Below are 18,879 nucleotides of genomic sequence, written 5' to 3' on the forward strand. Positions count from 1 at the left end.
TAGAGAAGCTTTGGAACTGCAGTTAAAGTCTTATTTTTTTTTTTTAATTTTTATTTATTTTTTATTATTTTTTTTAAGCACGGGATCCTGTCTTCACTCCTACACACTGAACATATCCATTCGAATGCTATTGAAATTCCCATCTAGGCCAGAAGCGGGCTTAGCCTTGACTTCCAAAGAATTATCTAAGTCTTCCAGCTTCTGGCTCAGCTCACTGTCAGACTCATCTGAACAACTTTCTGTGGGTAGTGAGGTTTGAACCCCTGAGGTGCTGCACAGACTTGAGGTAACCGTTGAAGGCAAGGACGGGGAGGGAGGGGAGGACAGGGAAGAAGCAGCTTTCCTGGCGGACGCTTGGAAAAGGATATTGGGCCAGGACTTCACGGGGAAGCAAGAGAGATGAGGGTAGGTGTTATTCGAAGAAGCTGCAGACGGCGAGGTAGATGTGGTGTTAGGGCGAGGGGAGCAGACTGAGTGAGGTAATAATCTAACATGCTCTTTGGCATTGCTCATTGCTTGTTTGATTGTTTTCTCTTTGTGCAAGCTGGACTGGAGGTGTTGGCTGAGGGCTTCACTCCCACCGACGGCCACGTCGCAGGCGAGACACTGGTATCTGCTGACCGGGACGCGGAGCACGGTCTCCTGGGCGTCCATCAGCGGCTGGCCGAAGTAGCAGAAGGACTTCTGGTGGCTGACCGCGGCGTCTTCATCGGGGAACATCATCTGGCACTTCCTGCACAGGAACTCATACTTGACGAACGGGACGACGTAAGTGTCTGCAAAGTCCGCGCTCTTGGGCTCGGACCGGGGTGGTTCTTCCTTTGTGCTTTCTGCCGCCGCCGCAGCGGCGCCCTGGTCTTCCTTGGGGTCCGCAGCCTCCCCGGGGCCGGGCGGAGGGTCGCTGATCTCCACTTTGGGCGCCTTGGCCAGGCTGGGCTTCTGCGGCAGCGGGTCTTGCTGCTGCTGCTGCTTCTGCTGCTTCTGCAGGGAGTCCTGCAGGCTCTGCTGGTACTGCGTGAGCAGGGCGCCCGGGGCCAGGCCGGCCAGGCCGGGGGGCACGGCGGGCCCGTAGGGGAAGAGGCTCTCCACGCCGCAGACGGGCGGGAGGTAGGCGCCCTGCACGGCCCCGGGGAGCTGGGGCGTGAAGTAGGACGCGAAGCCCGGGATGAAGTAGGGCAGGAACTGGCCGCCCAGGAAGGACGCGGGGTCGCCGGCGGCGATGGCGTTCTGCAGGGCCTGCAGCTGGGTCGGATCCACGTGCGAGGTCTCGCCCACGACTTTGCCCAGCACGGAAAGAGCAGATGAGATTTTTTCCTCTTTTTTGGGGTGCTTCTCGGGTTTGGTGGCTTCCAATTCCTCCTCTTTGATCTTCTTGACCTTGTTTGGCTTACTTTGCTTCTTCTCCGGTTCTTTGTTCTGCGGCTCGGTCTGCTGTGCTGACAGAGAGGATGGAGGAGGTGGTGGAGGTGGTAGAGTCTGCAGCAACGGTTTGGCGGGGGCACTGCTGAGAGACAGGGCGGGAGACGGAGTGGCTGAAGAGGGGAACCCAAGCATGCCTGGGCCGGGAGGCGTCAAAGCTGAAAACGACAACAGAGAGATGAGCCGTCAGTGCACGGGGTCACAGGGGGCCTGAGGCTTAACCCTAAACGGAGCTCAGCTGCGGCCACGTCCCCAGAGTTCCTGTTATACATGCTCGGAAATTTGCCTGCCCCTGCTGTCCTGAGATTGCCGTATTTCTTATATTCGTTTTAACCCCCATCCGCCGTAACTAGAGGAGTGACATCTGCATAGGTTAGCAACGTTGGACCCAGAAAAAAAGGCTCTCTCATAGCATGGAAGACGGAAGGTGAGAGAAAGAACATCTCCCTGTTGGTAAGCTTTGCAAGATTTCTACTCAGTTATTCATTTTAACCATTAAAAAAAAAAAAAAAAAAAAAATATATATATATATATATATATATATATATATATATATATATATATATATATTATTGATTTCTTACAGAGAGGAAGGGAGAGAGATAGAGAGCGAGAAACATCAATGAGAGAGAAACATCGACCAGCTGCCTCCTGCATACCCCTTACCGGGGATGTGCCCACAACCAATGTACATGTCCTTGACTGGAATCAAACCTGAGACCTTTCAGTCCGCAGACCGACGCTCTACCACTGAGCCAAACCAGTTTCAGCAAAAATATATAATTTTTTTTTTTACAAAGAGAAAGGGAAGGGAATAGAGTTAAAAACATCGATCAGCTGCCTCCTGCACACTCCTTACTGGAGATGTGCCCACCACCAAGGTACATGCCCCTGACCGGGATCAAACCTGGGACCCTTGAGTCCTCAGGCTGACTCTCTACCCCCTGAGCCAAACTGGTTAGGACTTAACCAGTTTTCATTCTACCACTGGGAAGGCAGACCCACTCTCCTTCACTGGTAATTACCACGTTCACAAAAAATAATTAGCTATCAAATTCCAAGGTGGGGATAACGACACATATGTAATGCCTTAATCAAAAAAGAAAATTTAAAAATGAAAAAAGTTTCAATGAAATCCACCTGCCTAAGTTTCAGGTGACAAATGAACTTACACTGAAGAAAGAGGTGATAAGCTAACTTAATAGCAGGTGTAAACAGCCAGGAAGACCCCACACCACAGGGCAGTGGATGGCAGTGCTCATGGGGCAGGGGATGGCAGTGCTCATGGGGCAGGGGATGGCAGTGCTCATGGGGCAGGGGATGGCAGTGCTCATGGGGCAGGGGATGGCAGTGCTCATGGGGCAGTGGATGGCAGTGCTCATGGGGCAGTGGATGGCAGTGCTCATGGTGACCACCGGGGGCATGGCCGCGCTGATTTCCTTTTCCAGGCTGCAGGTCACGCTCCTCATTACCATGCCGACAATTTGGCTAAGAGTGCTTGATAGGAAGGGAGATATTAAGGCTCAACTTTATCACCCCCCCAACACAATGCTTCTTCAGGCTTTGCTTTTTGTATAAAACATGGTTTCCCCCGCTTGTCCTGGTGGCTCCGTTGGCTGTGCTGTAGGCAGTTACACAGACATGAAGCCGAGCAAGGCTGATGGGCCAGGTCCAGAAGGTCACCAGGATGGAAAGCCCAGGCGCCTAACAAGGAGAACCAGTTACAGGGTGGGACCTTGACTTCTCCTTCCCTAGCCTATCGTGGTTTGGGCCCCCTGACCTTTCCTCCCTGGAGATAACCTCTAGGCCTCAGTTGTAGTTTAGCTCCAGGCCCAGCTGCACTGAGTAACGACCCCCTGCCCTAGTGCCGCCAATCAATCAGTGGAGACCAAAACTCTGCATGGACGCAACTGGAAAGCTACTGAATAGGCTGACAGTGGTTCTCAACCTTTCTAAGGTCGTGACCCCCAACCATAAAATTATTTTCGTTGCTGCTTCATAACGGTAATTTTGCTACTATTAATGAATCGTAATGTAAATATCTGTTTTCCGATGGTCTCAGTGGTTCTCAACACTAGCAGGGTAGCCTATTGGAAAACACAGATATTTACATTACGATTCATTAACAGTAGCAAAATTAGAGTTATGAAGTAGCAACAAAAATAACTTTATGGTTGGGGGTCACCACAACACGAGGAGCTGTATTAAAGGGTCGGGGCATTAGAAAGATTGAGAACCACTGGGCTATTGAGATCTTTCCCTGGTCCCTCCCCTTTAATCTCTGCCCCTAAAACCCTGGGATGGAGGACTCAGTGCACTCTCCCTCCCGGATGGTGCTGGTTCATTGCTGATCAAGGGAAGGCTCACCACTGAGTGATCAGAACAAGGGTTGCGCTGGAGGCTCAATGGGAGAATGAATCAGACAGAAGGTGAGTGGAGTTTAAATTATTGGTGCATAGCTGTAGAGAGAATGATCAGAGATTTAAGACAATCATTTTATGGGTCAACATCTTACCTCCACGCTAAATAAAGCATTTGGGTGCTTAAAAAAATTTGTTTTGAAGTGACACAAAAACTGCCTGTTTCTACCGTATTTCCCCGAAAATAAGACATTCTCAAAAAATAAGACCTAGCGCAACTTTGGGAAAGAAAATTAATATAAGACACTGTCTTATTTTTGGGGAAACAGGGTATTTCTGTAGCTAGAAAAAGACTTTAGTGTCTTCATTGGTCTTTACCCAGCTCAGAAAGCTTTTCTTAGGCTTCGCTTATAATTCAAGGTGCCCTAAGTCCTCAAAGACCACCCTCACTGTTATCAGATTCCTATCAATTAGCTTAGCTTTCTGCCAGCTGGTAACCTACCCAACTCATCCCTGAGCTGCTCTGAAATAAGTCCTGTAGTTGTTGGTGAGGACAGATGCTAAAAATCTTAAAGTTTAAGAAACTGTTTTACTAGAGTGATAGCATAAAAAAAAGAGAAAAAAAAGAAAACAAATCCTTGAAAGTAACATTGTATTTTTGGGAGAAACTGATAACAGTATCCATGGTTTACAGAAAAATGGCCTGCACCATTGAAACAAATTTAACATGACTTAAGTTTCGCAGGGTATGGTAAGAATGAATAAGTTACCTGGTCTTTAGTCCACCCAATTTAGTATGATAAACTTCTTGATTCTGGGGACTCAGACAAAATTGTGACATGACGGAATTGCTTGTGGGGGGCCCAAGTCCTCCACTCCCTTGCTTTTACTCCTACACCACTTGGCCTGGTATCTTCTGCTTGCCTCTGCATACAATGTTATTTTCAAGAAAAAAAAAATATAAACACATCTATTTCTGAAAAGGCTTCATATATACCAGTACTAGATTGAGGTTTCTTCCCACTATGATATTCTGTGCTATTTTACATTTCAGAGAGGATAATGCATTTAGTCAAATTACTATCTAACCACAGACTTCCAGGCACGAGTGATTCCAGGCGGAAGAAGCCTTACTAAGGACAGCAGAGCCTTCCCTGCACGTTAGAAGGGCACCATGTGGGTAGCCAGCTTCTTCGCCGCCTCATAAAGCCAACCTTACCTCTAAGTCTAGTACAACGAGACTTCAACTTTCCCCCATAAATCTCAGGAAATTGTTGGCTCACTCATCTCTGTGTCATGAGAAAACCTTTAAGGAACTCAGAGACTTAAACAGCAGTGGTTGTTGAGTAGGCTTTCCGATCAGACAGAGTCTACAGATTCCTACCAAGAAGTCATACAATGAAGTAAAGATCATGCAATCGTCTTCTAAAATCCCAGATACTGTAGTCCAAAACTATTAGGGATTTCTAGGAATTCGACAAATCGAGGACTGCGCAGAATTAAATAATCAGCTGAAAATTTTAGGAAAGAGATGCAGATTCAGGATACTGAACCATGTACATCGGGCCTATTAGTAAAAACCATAAGCCTGTAAAAATTTGCAGTCCAAAGGTCGGTAGCCAACAGACACAGGAAAACCAAAAAACAGAAGAGAAAAACTGAACTGATCACAGCCTGGAATCGGATGCATTCTTTCCCGATCCCTAACTCCTCCTAAGAGGCTCAAGTTTACTACGGGCAATCAAACTACCATAATTTTGTTTGGTTTTCCTCCAAAGTGATGTTTTTGGGAGAAAATGCCTGCCTTACAATGAACTTAGATGTGGTTCCTTTCCCCCGTGATCCTTTGATCCAGGTCTCCTAGAGAGAAAATTTATTTTGGAGGTGAAAATAAAAGTAATTATATACTCAGGGCCACAGAAAATTGTGATAAAATTACTAAAGACTTACTCTTATCTAGATTTACCACAACTGCGCTAGTAAATTACGCTGAAGTATGAGAAAAATGCACAAGGCATGTTCTGAAGTTCCATTTAAGGAAATTGGGTTGGGCAGTATTTCCAAACACTAATGGAACATATAAAAATCAGACACTGCTTAAAACGATAAAGTAAATACGTTAAAAATAGAAAATCAAGTCCCTATTCATCTTGAGCCCCCCTCCCCAGAAAGGAAGCTAACACACTCAAGGATAAAAATGTCAGTTTAAACTTTTCTAATTTTTTCCAGGCGTACAGGCTTGTGATATTTTTCACCACTCACCCTTCTTACACATGATCGTGATAGAAAGAGACAAATGTGGAAAATTTTTAAAGCAGAAAATAATTCCTTTGCTTGAAAAGCGAAGGCACACGTGATGTGCATTACCCTCCCAGGGGCCGCCTTCATGATCTTGAAAGACTAAATAATGTGACAATTCCTTGGAAGCGAGGCAAGGAAGTTTGGTGAGCATAAAAGCTGGTAAACAGCGCTTCTGCTCCCGCCCGCCCCCCAAAAAAGAATAAAAAAATGTTTAAACCGCCTGCCCCCCAAAAAAGAATTAAAAAATGTTTAAACCAAGAATAAAAAAATGTTTAAACCAAAAAAATGTTTAAACCTCATGTGGCTCAGAGGTTGGTAAATAATAAAACCGAACATGTCCATGGCAACGAATGTACACTCACAGGTGTAGCCTTTGGAATCAGACTTACTGCTTCACGGAACCGCTCTTTCTTAATGGAGCCCCTTTTTAGTGACTCCCTTAGGGTCAAAACATTCTAACTTACCTCCAAAGGGACAGAGTATTTTTAAATTGGAGATTTTTGCATAACTAAAACCCCATTAAAATGGGCCCAAGATGAACACGGAATATTCTCAAAGTTTAGTCACGTAGATAAATTGTGAGAAATACAGAAACATTCTACTTATGAAGTAATTTTCTCCTTCTGACTTCACCTCGCTGGTATGTCTATTTCTCCCATAAAGCAAAGGAGAAGTATTTGAATGATGAGGAAGAACACAATAGAAAGATGGAGAAGCATAACTCCCCTTGCGAGATGCCTAAAATATTCAGCTTTACCCACCACAGGTCAGCTGACCCAGTGGTGAGCAAACCGCGGCTGGAGAGCCTCATGTGGCTTATGAGTCACGGTTTGCTACCTGTTGACTAATGAGTTTGCCGACCACTGTCATATACTACCCTTTACCGCTTTGTACACAATATGCCACCATTGCCTAATCTTCACAGTTTCCAACTAGACGGTAACATTTAGTCTAGTCCAGTGGTCGGCAAACTCATTAGTCAACAGAGCGGCAAACCACTGAGCTAACCTAAACATGAGTGAACAGGGAAAGATGGGGGGAACTCAGGCCCTCAGAATGAGGTTCTGCTGGTAACCTGCTGTGCTATGTTTAAAATCTATCTAAATAAAAATTAAACGAATTCATGAGAAATTGCAGTAGGTATGCTCACACACTCACCCTTTCTATTTATGACACTCTCCCATCTGTTTTGGTTCAGGATTTAATGAAGCAACAGGTACACCTCGCACCGAGGTCCTCGGTGCCTGAGGCATAATGGACGCTGCTCACTGCAGAGGCCTGCCTGCCATCTTCCCACCACTGGGCGGTTATGAACAGGCCCACGTGGCAGGGAGGAGACGCCCTGTATGTACGCGGAGCTGACTGAGGAGGAAGATTAGGGCATCTAGGTATGTCACAAACATATTCTTTCTCCCCTGATCACTTTCTGTCAGACAGAACTGCCCGCCAGGGACTGACTGTCCAAGCAAAGGCCTCTGATCCCGTGGAGAGGAAAGCAAGAGGCTCTGACCACTATTTGAAGGGGCGACTACACAGGCATCAATGACTGCAGACACTTGGAGTGTTCTTAGTGCATATAGAGTACCAGATGTTCCTCTATTTTATTCCCTATTTTATTCCCTATTTTATTTAAAATTTTAAATTTTACATCACTGTTTAGTTTTTCACGTTATAGTTTATGTGGGCAAACTCTTTTATAACCGATCACAAGTGTTTTTCCACATAAAACATTTTTCTAGGTGTCAATTAGTAATCACAGTGACATACAAAGTAGGAACAGAAATTGATATTCATATGCAAAAATAGCATTATTCTTGTAAGCAATTCTAACAATTAAAATGTACAAACAAAACACGTAATTGTAGCTGATATTTAAGGCCCCAAGAATTTCTAGGTAATGAACCCTAAAGTCTAATGGGAGGAGAGTACACGGTGACAGTTCAGGGCAGGGGCAGTGTTCTCTGAGTGTACAGACCCTTCCCGCTACCCTACAGCCAGCAGGTCACTGAGGACAGGCAGCCAGTGAGCTGGCCCCAGCCAATAGGCCACGTGGTGCCCCTGGTTCACGTTTCCCACGGTAAAAGTTAACATAGGAATATCTCCTAAGATCATAGGGCATATTTTGTTTTTATAAGAAAAGATGAGGATGGCTCCATGGGGGAGTTTTACCAAAGAAGAACTAACATCTATCCTCCTGAAACGATTCCCCCCCACACACAAAAAAATAAAAATAAAAATAAAATCCCAAGAGAAAGGAATACTTCCAATCTCTTTTAATGAGGCCAGGATTATCCTAATTCTAATTCTAAAACCAGGTAGACATTACAAAGAAAGAGAATTACAGGCCAATATCCCTGATGAACATAAGATGTTAAAATCCTCAACAAAATATTAGCAAATCAGATCTAGCAACATATTAAAGAGATCATACACTATGACCAAGTGGGATTTATCTCAGGGATACAAGGCTGGTACAATATTCGCAAATAAGTGAATGTGGTATGTTAAATAAACAAACTGAAAAACAAAAAATCACATGATCATGTTCACAGACGCAGAAAAGGCATTCAAAAAATCCAACACCCATTTTTGATAAAAACTCTTGGCAAAGTGGAACGGAGGGATCATACCTCAACATAATAAAGGCCATATATGACAAACCTACAGCGAACATCATACTCAATGGACAAAAACTAAAATCATGTCCCCTAAGAACAGGAACAAGACAGGGATGCTCACTTTTACCACTCCTGTTCGCCACAGCACTGGCAGTCCTTGCCACAGCGATCAGATGAGAAAACATAAAAGGTATCCAAATTGGAAAGAAGGAAGTAACACTCATTATTCGCAGGTGACATGTTATTGTACATGGAAAATCCTAACTCCACCAAAAAAACTACTAGATTTTTAAATAAAGCAATTTGGCAATGTAGCAGGATACAAAATTAGCACCCAGAAATCGATGGCATTTTTATACATTAACAATGAATTCTCAGAAACAGAAATTAAACAATCTCATTTACCATAGCAACAAAAACATTTAGATACCTATGAATAAACTTAACCAAGGAGGTAAAAGACTTATACTTGGAAAACAACAGGACGTTGTAAAAAGAAAGGAAGATATAAATAAGTGTTCCTGGATTGGTAGAATTAACATAAAACGTCCATACTACCCATAGCAACCTACAAACTCAATGCAAACCTTATTAAAACGCCAATGGCATATTTCACAGACCTAGAATACTCCAAAAATTTATATGGAACCAAAAAAGACCCCCAGAATAGCCACAGCAATCTTGAGAAAGAAAAACAAAGTTGGAGGGATCACAATACCAGATATCAAATCATACTACAAAGCCATTACAATCAAAACAGCCTGGTACTGGCACAAGAGCAGACATATAGATCAATGGAACTGGACAGAGACCCCAGAAATCAACCCAAACCATTATGCTCAATGAATATTTGACAAAGGAGGCAAGACATACAATGGGGTCAATACAGTCTTCAATAAATTGGACAGATACATGCAAAAAAATGAAGCTAGACCTCCAACTTATGCCATAAACAAAAATAAAGCCAAAATGGACAAAAGACTTAAATGTAAAAAAGTGAAACTTTATCTTAGAATAAATCATAGGCAGCAAAACCTCAGGCATCTCTAATAGCAATATGTTTGCAGATACATCTCCTAAGTTGGCAAACTGGCTCGCGAGCCACATGTAGGCTCTTTGGCCCCTTGAGTGTGGCTCTTCCACAAAATACCACGGCCTGGGCGAGTCTATTTTGAAGAAGTGGCATTAGAAGAATTTTAAATTTAAAAAATTTGGCTTTCAAAAGAAATTTCAATCGCTGTACTGTTGATATTTGGCTCTGTTGACTAATGAGTTTGTGCACCACTGCCCTAGAACAGTGGTCAACAAACTCATTAGTCAACAGAGCCAAGTATCAACAGTACAATTGAAATTTCTTTTGAGAGCCAATTTTTTTATACTTAAACTATATAGGTAGGTACATTGTTATTAACTTAATTAGGATATGTGGTATTTTGTGGAAGAGCCACACTCAAGGGGCCAAAGAGCCACATGTGATCATTGTCCTAGGGCAAAGGAAACTAAGGAGAAAACAAATGGGACTGCATCAAAGTAAAAGGTTTGGCACAGCAAAAGAAACCATCAACAAAATGAAAAGGGAGTCCAATGTGTGGGAGAACTACACTGAGTGACCAGATTATTATGTCCTCTGAACACATAATAATCTGGCCACTCAGTGTATAACCTATATAATAAAAGGCTAATATGCAAATTGTCCCCCAAACCAGGAATTCAACCAGTAGGCAGGCTAGCCAACAGCCCCTGGCCAGGCTGGCCAGACCCCCCCTCCCCCCCCATGCATGAATTCATGGGGGAGCCTCTAACATATATACACACACACTGAGTGGCCAGATTATTATGCATTCAGAGATCATAATAATCTGGCCACTCAGTGTATTAGGCAATGATACATTTGATAAAGGGTTAATATCCAAACTAGGAACTCACACAACTTAACAAAAGGAAAACAAGCCAATTGAAAAATGGGCAAAGGACTTAAATAGACTCTTCTCCAAAGTGGACATACAGATGACCAAGAGACATATGAAAAGAAAAATGTTTAAAATCACTGATCATCCAAGACATGTGAATTAAAGTGACAATGGGGTATCACCTCACATCTGTTAGAATGGTTTTCTATTTTGCATAATGTATAACTTTTATAGAACATATAATACATTTAACATTTGTTATAGGTTTGGCTAAGTCCTTGCCCAGCTCACTGCATTCAACTGTTGGCACCTAATAGAACAGCATACCTGTACTCATTCATGAACTGTTCTGAACCCGCACAAATTGCATTACTCTTGATGAGCACTGAATCGGATCCATCTTCTGGGGTTGCCTAAGAAAGCTTTATCATTTTGTTTGACTTATTTATACGGCTGGGGTGAAGCGAGGGGTAGGAGGGAATGGTAATATTAATATACCTCTAAGGTTGCACATTCATTTAAATAAGTAACAATGGCTGCTACAAAAATAAAAATCTTACTGTCCAAAATTCTTTACAATCAAATTAAAAATTGTCCCAGAAGTCGTATTGTTAGTAGTTAAACTAAATATAAGCTTTATTGACTGGTAGGTGTATTGTGGGTGAATTCCTGTGGCTAGAGGCCCTTAACTTTTGAACTTCCAGGCATGTGAGTGGGAGAAAACAAAAAAAAACAAAAAAGCCTCCGTTGGAAAGAATATAAATTAAGATACCCATAAATGTATTAGTGAATGGCCGAAATCAGTTTGGCTCAGTGGATAGAGTGTCGGCCTGCGGACTGAAGGGTCCCAGGTTCGATTCCAGTCAAGGGGATATACATCCCCGGTGGGGGGTGTGCAGGAGGCTGCTGGTCGATGTTTCTCTCTCATCAATGTTTCTAGCTCTTTATCCCTCTCCCTTCCTCTCTGTAAGAAAAAAAAAAATCAATAAAATATATACTTTTAAAAATGTATTAGTGAATGCTTCACTTTCTTAGTATGTTCACCAAACAACATGTCCCATGTTTGTGCTTAAATGCCATCTGAAAACAACATTGAGATGATTCTATAAAAGGAACATCTCTAAGACATAAAGATATAAATAATGAATAGGTTTCTAAGACTAGCTACGACCTCGCTAGTCTTTATTTTTCTGCGTACATCCAGGCAGACTTGCTTCCTGGTGGTTCATTTTTAGCCCATTTCAAAACACGCATTTGACATTATTCAATGGCTTCGCTCCCTGACATGAAGAGATTCCAATGTACCCTGTTCCTCGTTACCTGGGATGGGATGGGCTGCCTACCATCACTGATGGATCGGGCGGGAGTGACTTACTGTTTGAGTTCTGTGGGTACCCGGGCAGGGAGGACGGCCCGTTCATCCCAGGGAGGAGGACCGGCGGGAGCCCGGGGAGGCCCGGGTAGGCCGCGGGGAGGCCGATGCCGTGGAGCGGGCCGCTGTCCACCACGCCGGGCTGCTGCACCGCCAGGCCCAGCACGTCCGACGCTTTCTTGATGCGGTCGAGCTCCTGCTGCGCCATGAGCTGCCGCACGGTGGTGGGCGCCAGGTAGTCCTTCTCCCGGTCCAGCTGGCTGCCCACCGTCTCCCTCACCTTGGCGATGTGCTGTTTGGAGAAGATGTGGTCCCGGATGGACAGGCGGGCCGAGTACTTGACGGCGCACAGCGCGCACTCGGGCTTGGCGCCCTCGCCCCCACCGCCGCCCTGGGTGACCGTGAACGGCTTCCCGATGTTGACCTTGAACTTCTTCTCCTTGGCGCGCGCGTTCTGGAACCACACCTGCACCACGCGCTTGGGCAGGCCGATCTCGCTGCCCAGCAGCTCGCACTCCTGCATGGTGGGCGTGCGGTAGTCCCCGAAGCACGCCTTGAGCACCTTGAGCTGCAGGTTGCTCATCTGAGTCCGGAACCGCTTGTGGCCAGGCCGGTGGTGGTCGTTGCTGCTGCTGCTTTTGGACTTGAAAGGGTTGTTGCTGCCGCCGGACCCGGACCCGAAGGGGTTCGGCGAGCTCGGGTCGGCGATGCTGGACGTCTCGCTGCGGTCGGCGGCGTCGTCGGGGTCGTCGGTGATGTAGAAGCTTTGGTCGTGGTCGCCCATGTCCTTGTCGCCAAAGTGCACGGAGGAGGGGCTGGTGAGGGCGAAGAGGAACTTCTCCTCCTCGCACGCCTCCGCGGGGGGCGTGGCGGCGGCGGTTTTTGGCAATGCATCGAGGGCTCTGGGCTCTTTGGGGGACAGGCCCGGCTTCCCCCCGTCCCCGGAGCCCCCCAGGGTGCTCTCCACCTCGGCGCCGGCCTCGTCGCCCGTGGAGGCGTCGCTGAGGGCTGTGGTCACGGACGACGTCTCGTCCAAGTCCGCGACCGCTTTGCTCGGGTCGTAGGCGGCCTCGGCGGCGGCGGGAGGGGCGCCCAGGGGCTCCCCATCCTCGGGGCCCTCGGCCTTGAAGGAGGACGACGAGGGGCTGAGCAGGCGCTTGGGGGACAGCTCGGCCGTCTTGCTCGCGGGCGTGGACGCGGTGGACGCCAGCTCGTTCTCGCTCGACGGGTCCCCCTTGGCCAGCGGCAGCGGCGGGTAGTCGAAGTAGATGTATTTCTGGGGGCTCTCGCCGCCGTCCTCCGCGGCCAGCAGCGGGCTGGGGGGCAGGCTGTAGCCCGCCGGCTTGCCCTCGCTCCAGTGGCGGGAGCGGACGTGGCTCTCCAGCGCGGACTTGGCCTTGAAGAGCGCGCGGCAGAAGGGGCAGCGCCGGTGGGACTGCGCGGCGGGGCCCACGGCGCGGAACTGGCCCTTGCGCTCGCGGGCGCGCGTGTTCTGGAACCAGACCTGCACCACGCGCTTCTTGAGGCCCACCTCGCGTGCGATGTGGTCCAGCATCTTGCGGGTGGGGTTCGAGTCCAGCAGGTACTTGTCGTAGAGCACCTCCAGCTGCTCGGGCGTGATGGTGGTGCGCAGGCGCTTGTCGCGGTGCTGGTCCTCGCCGCCGGCGCCCCCCGCGTCCTTCTCGCTGCCGCAGGCGGCCGGGTCCTCCTTGTCCTCCAGCTTCCGCTTCAGCGAGGCCGCCGCGGCTGCAGCAGCGGGGCCCGCGGGGTGGGAGGCGCCCCCCTGGGGTGCCATCGGGGCCAGGGACCCGCCCAGCAGCTGCCCGGTGGCCATCAGGGGGCTGTTGGGGTCGAAGATCATGTAGGGCATGTCCAGCGGCCTCTCCAGGAAGGGCGAGTGCAGGAACTGGTTCTGGGCGGCCAGGAAGTGCATGTGCTGGTGCTCCTGCCAGAGCTCGGGGCTGGCGAAGGCCACGGCGCACTGGTCGCACTGGTACTGGAGCAGCTGCGGCGGAGGTAGGCTGTTCTGCAGGGGCGCCAGGGGCAGCGGCAGGGGGCTGGACGGCACGGGCACCGGCGTCTGCGAGGCCGAGGGGGGCCTCCCCATGGACAGCTTGGGCTGGGCCTGGGCCCCTGAAGCCTGCGGTGGGTCCGAGGAGGAGGTGGACACCGAGGATGGGGCCGGCTTGGGGCCTTGCGCAGGGGGGGAGGGCTCGCTCTGCTTTGGCTTCTCTGAGGGGTACTCAGGCTTGGGGGAGGTCTTCTCGGGGGGCTCGGGCTTGGGCGACGGCATCAGAGGGGTGCTCGTGCCGGAGCCGGAGCTGCCCGCTGCGGGGGCTGTGGTGGCGCCTCTGGCCGCGTCCCCTTGGCCCGAGGAGGAGGAGGAGGCGCAGTGCCTGAACACCAGCTGGTCGGTGGCGTCCATGGAGTCCTCGGTCTGGCTCTCGTCCTGCCCGGCGGCTTCGTCGTCCTCGTCCTTGTAGCACTGCCGCTTCTGGTGTGTGATGAGGTCGAAGATGCGCGCGAAGGCGGCGGCGCACTTCTTGCACTGGTACTGCCCGCCGCCCGTGCGCACGTAGCGCTCGGCCGTCAGCTCGCGCTTGTCCCCGCCGCCGCCGCCGCCCTCCCTCGCCTCCGCCTGGTTCTCGAAGCTCTTGCGCGCCTTCTGCCGCGCGTTCTGGAACCACACCACGATGACGCGCGTGGGCAGGTTAAGGACTGCCGACAGCTGCTCTATCTCGTCGTCCTTGGGGTAGGCGTTGGTGTCGAAGAAGTCCTGCAGGACGCGCAGCTGGTAGTCGGTGAAGCGCGTGCGGGAGGAGCGCTTGCTGAAGGCGGGGTCCCCCTTACTGTAGGGGGGCTCCAGCGGCGAGGGCGGCGGCGGCTCCAGGCGCAGCTCCTCCAGCGCCGTGACGGGCGGGTTGCTGAAGTTGTAGGGCGAGTCCTTGTTGCGCTGGCGCTCCTTGAAGAGCGTGTTGCGGAACCAGTGCTTGATGACCTTCTGCGACAGGCCCGACTTCTCGGCCATCTCCTGCACCTGCTCCTCGCCCGGCGAGTTGTTGATGTCGAAGTAGGCCCGCAGGACCTTGAGCTGGTCGTCGGTGATGCGGGTCCGAGGCCGCTTGAACTGCGCCGAGTGGCGCAGGAAGCCGCCGGCGTCCAGGCCGAGCTGCTGCTGGCACAGCTGCGCCAGATCGGCGGCGGACAGCGCGTCCAGCTGGGGCGGGGGCAGCTGCAGGGCCAGCGGCGGGGGCAGCGCGGCCGCCGGGTGCTGCACGGGCTGCATCAGGATGGACGGGAAGAGGGGCAGGTCCAGGGACACGGGCAGCTGCACCTGCGGCGGGGGCGCCGCCGAGGGGGGCGGCGGAGGAGGGGGAGGCGGCGGGGGAGGCGGAGGGGGCGGCGGGGGTGGAGGGGGTGTGGGGGGCGGGGCCTGCAGGGGAGCGGACACCCCGGAGCTGGGCATTTTCACGGACCCCAGAGGGGACGGCTGAGGGGGCCCCCCCGGGGGCAGCGGGGCAGGAGGGGGCGGCGGAGGAGGGGGAGGCGGCGGGGTCTCGGGCGAGGGCGGCGCGATGGGGTAGAGCTTGTCGTAGGCCTCCCGGTACTGGCGGGCGAAGCTCTCGAGGGCGCCGCGGGGGAAGAACTGGCCGTGCACGTGCTCCTGGTGGCTCTTGAGGATGAGCACGTTGGAGAAGAGCTTGCCGCAGGTGCCGCACTCCAGCTTGTCCGCGCCAGAGTCGTCCCCGTCCCCGCCGCCGCCGCCGCCGCCGCCCCGGCCCTTCTTCTGCGCCTTCTGCCGGTTCTCGTTGTACTGGATGACCAGCTCGAAGCCGAAGTTCTCCAGCAGGGCCTTGGCCGCGTTGCCCCGGGCCCCCGAGGCGATCCGGGGCGGCGGGATGGATGGCTCCAGGGACTTGGGCTTCTTGGCGTCTCTGCCTTCTTTGGGCCCCTCCCCGTCCCCGGCAAAGTCTTGCTTTGGTTTGTCTTGCTTGTCTGCACCGTCTTCGGCCTCCTTGTAAGCCGGGCCGTCCTTGGCGGCCGGGCCCTCGGCCCCCCCGGCCAGGGTGGCGGCCTGGTCGGGCTTCAGGAGCTTGCTGGCCGGCGGCTGCAGAGGCTGCTGCGGGGCGGGCTTCTGGGCCGGCAGCGGGAGCTGGTACTGCTGGGCCTGCTGCTGCAGGAGCTGCAGCTGGGTCTGGCCCACGTGGTGCTGCGTCTGGATCTGCTGCTTCAGGTCCTCCAGCAGGGACCCCGCCATGCCCGCGGCCATGCCGGGCATCCCGAAGGCGGCCGCCGAGCCCGGCAGGCCCAGCTCGGGGCCCAGGCTGAACTCGGCGGCGCCGGGGATGTAGAAGGGGAAGAGGAACTGCGGCTGCTGGAACTGGAGCAGCGCCTCGGGCGTCATGGGGAAGTGCGGCAGGAAGGCGGGGTTGAGGAACTGCGGCTGGAAGAAGGCGGCCTGCTGCTGCAGCTCGTGCTGGAGCTGCATCTGCAGCTGCTGCGCCGGAGACTGCGGCGGCGGGTGGTGCGGGGACGGCTGCGCCGAGAGCAGCTCCGGAGGGGTCTGCTTCTTAGTCAATTCTTTGGCATCTAAGGGGGTATCTTTGCTGCTGACGGAGGAGGCTAAGCTCATGGACTCGAGCATGCCGGGGCCGGGGCTGCCCACGCCGGCCTGGCCGAGGCCGTGGGCGCCGCCGGGCTCCAGCTTGGCGGCCCGGGCCTTGGTCTGGTGCAGCACGGAGCGCATGTGGATCTCCAGGGTGGAGCTCTGGCTGTAGGCCACGTTGCAGACGCCGCACTTGTAGGGCTTGTTGTCGGCGCCGCCTCCGCCGCCGGGCTCCTGGGGCACGGGGCTGGAGGCCTCCTGCAGCACCTTCTTCAGCTTGTGCAGGTGCGACACGGAATTGTAATGGACCAGGAGGATGTTCTTCTGGGTGAAGGACTCCTTGCACACGGTGCACTTGTACGGGCGGGACGGGTCGAGGAACTTCTCCATGGTGAAGTTGGGCCCTTTCCGGAAGGGCAGGGTCCGCTTTGGCTCGGAGCCCATGTCGTCGGGCAGGGAGCTGCTGTCGCTCCCCACGGGGCTGGCCTTCCCCTCCGGGTCCACCTCGTACTCCCTCTCCATCTCCTGCTCCAGGGCGGGGTCGTCGGGGGCCGCGGGCTCGCCCTCGGCCCACAGCTCCCCGTTGACGGGCAGGGAGGCATACAGCTGCTGCAGCTCGGCCTCGCCCAGCTCGGGGTGGCCGGCCTCCAGGTGTTTTTTTAAAGCCTGGAATGTGCGGAAGCTGCGCTGGCAGAGGCTGCACATGGTGGCGGCGCGGATGGCGTGGTACTGGGAATGGATCTGGAGCTTCTGCATGGTCTTGAAGGCCAGGCTGCAGTGGTTGCAGCGGAACTTGTACACGTGGCGGTCGGACACCGCCAGCGGCTGCCGCTTCTGCTGCTCGCTCAGCGGGTCCGCCAGGGCGTCCGGGATCTTCGCGTCCTTGCCGCCGTGTTTGCTCCACTCGGACGCGTCCACGGGCTCTCTGGCTGGTTTCTGCTCCTCGCTCTTGATTTCCTCACAAGTCTTGGCATCGTCAAGACCTGCCATGCTCTTGTCATCCACTGGACTCTCGCCTGTGCGGGAGAGAAAGCACAAGCAGATCGCTCATGGAGAGGAGGGACACAGGCTGGTCACTACTGTACGTAGGAGCCTCTACAGGTTTCTATTTCATTGATTCATGAGAGAAATATTTATTGAGCAACTACTATGTTGCAAGCACTGGGAGAGGCAGTGTGGGTACAAAGGTGAATATCAAATCACCTCCGACCTCGAGGAATTTCAGGGTACAGAAAAAAAGAACCCAAAGGTAATTACAGTCTGCTGCATACAATCGGTGTGACACCGAGGGCCAGGCCCTCGTGTCCAGGACTTAGAGCCAAGAATATTCTTGGTCACTGGCCCTGGGCCCAAAGACAGACAGACAGTAAATATGCATTGACAATGATGGCTCTTGGGATCTATTTTTCCTCCGCGCCTTTGTTGTGACTCCGTGGATAGTAAAAGCCTTCATGCACCACCACACAGGCCAGCCTCGGAGCGTGTTTTGTGCAGAGCAGGGTCCCCGGCGGGCATACCTGAATATCTCCCAGCCCCCTCGGCCGTGCCGGCTGCCGGCGTGTCCCGCTCCGACTTCTCAGAGGCAGCTGCGGGCAGCAGCAAACTGTTTGGCATCATCATATCTGGCACAGGCACCTGTGAAGACCAAAGGGGCTCACATCAGAGGTACCCGACCTTCAGAGACGCCACCACATCTGCCGTTGCATCTCCCTTAGGTTTTTCCAGCCAAAGCAGCCACTTCATGGCTCTTATAGACAACTGCTCGCCCTTCCGATTCCAGATCAACACCATTACAATGCCGTGTTCTTGCTTCCCCTTTTAAAAACTGTTTTTGGCCGAAACCGGTTTGGCTCAGTGGATAGAGCATCGGCCTGCGGACTGAAAGGTCCCAGGTTCAATTCCGGTCAAGGGCATGTACCTTGGTTGCAGGCACATCCCCAGGGGGTGTGCAAGAGTCAGCTGATCGATGATTCTCTCTCATCAATATTTCTAACTCTCTATCCCTCTCTCTTCCTCTCTGTGAAAAATCAATAAAATATATTTTTAAATACGATACAGGCATAGATTGTTCAGTAACAGTCTGGTGTTTATATCTGTAATGTTAACAAGATGAGTCACACATGGACACATTGAGTTTCAAACGTTCTCGAGTATCAGGATAAAGACATACTAGTAGACATGCAAAAACAGGTTTTTTTTAAAAAAATATATATATATATTATTGATTTTTTACAGAGAGGAAGAGAGAGGGATAGAGAGTTAGAAACATTGATGAGAGAGAATCATCGATCAG

The 18,879-nt window shown here is 51.5% G+C and overlaps 1 protein-coding gene across 6 annotated transcripts in view; it reads right to left on the reverse strand.

Annotated features, from left to right (window-relative positions):
- The window catches only part of ZFHX4 (zinc finger homeobox 4), a 194,615-nt gene that overhangs the window by 2,724 nt on the left and 173,012 nt on the right, over window positions 1-18,879 (reverse strand). For all 6 annotated transcript variants that reach the window (XM_084864891.1, XM_084864887.1, XM_084864892.1 and 3 more), the window contains 3 exons: window positions 18,104-18,221; window positions 11,984-17,602; window positions 1-1,577 (listed from right to left, as the gene is read on the reverse strand). The exon at window positions 1-1,577 is cut by the window's left edge and continues 2,724 nt beyond it. In XM_084864891.1, coding sequence (XP_084721017.1) covers window positions 100-1,577; window positions 11,984-17,602; window positions 18,104-18,221 — 7,215 coding nt within the window. In that variant the 3' untranslated portion in view covers window positions 1-99. The remainder of the gene's footprint in view (window positions 1,578-11,983; window positions 17,603-18,103; window positions 18,222-18,879) is intronic.

Source organism: Pipistrellus hanaki (genome assembly GCF_964339955.1).
Source record: "Pipistrellus hanaki genome assembly, chromosome: 17".
Classification (NCBI taxonomy): Eukaryota; Metazoa; Chordata; class Mammalia; order Chiroptera; family Vespertilionidae; genus Pipistrellus; species Pipistrellus hanaki.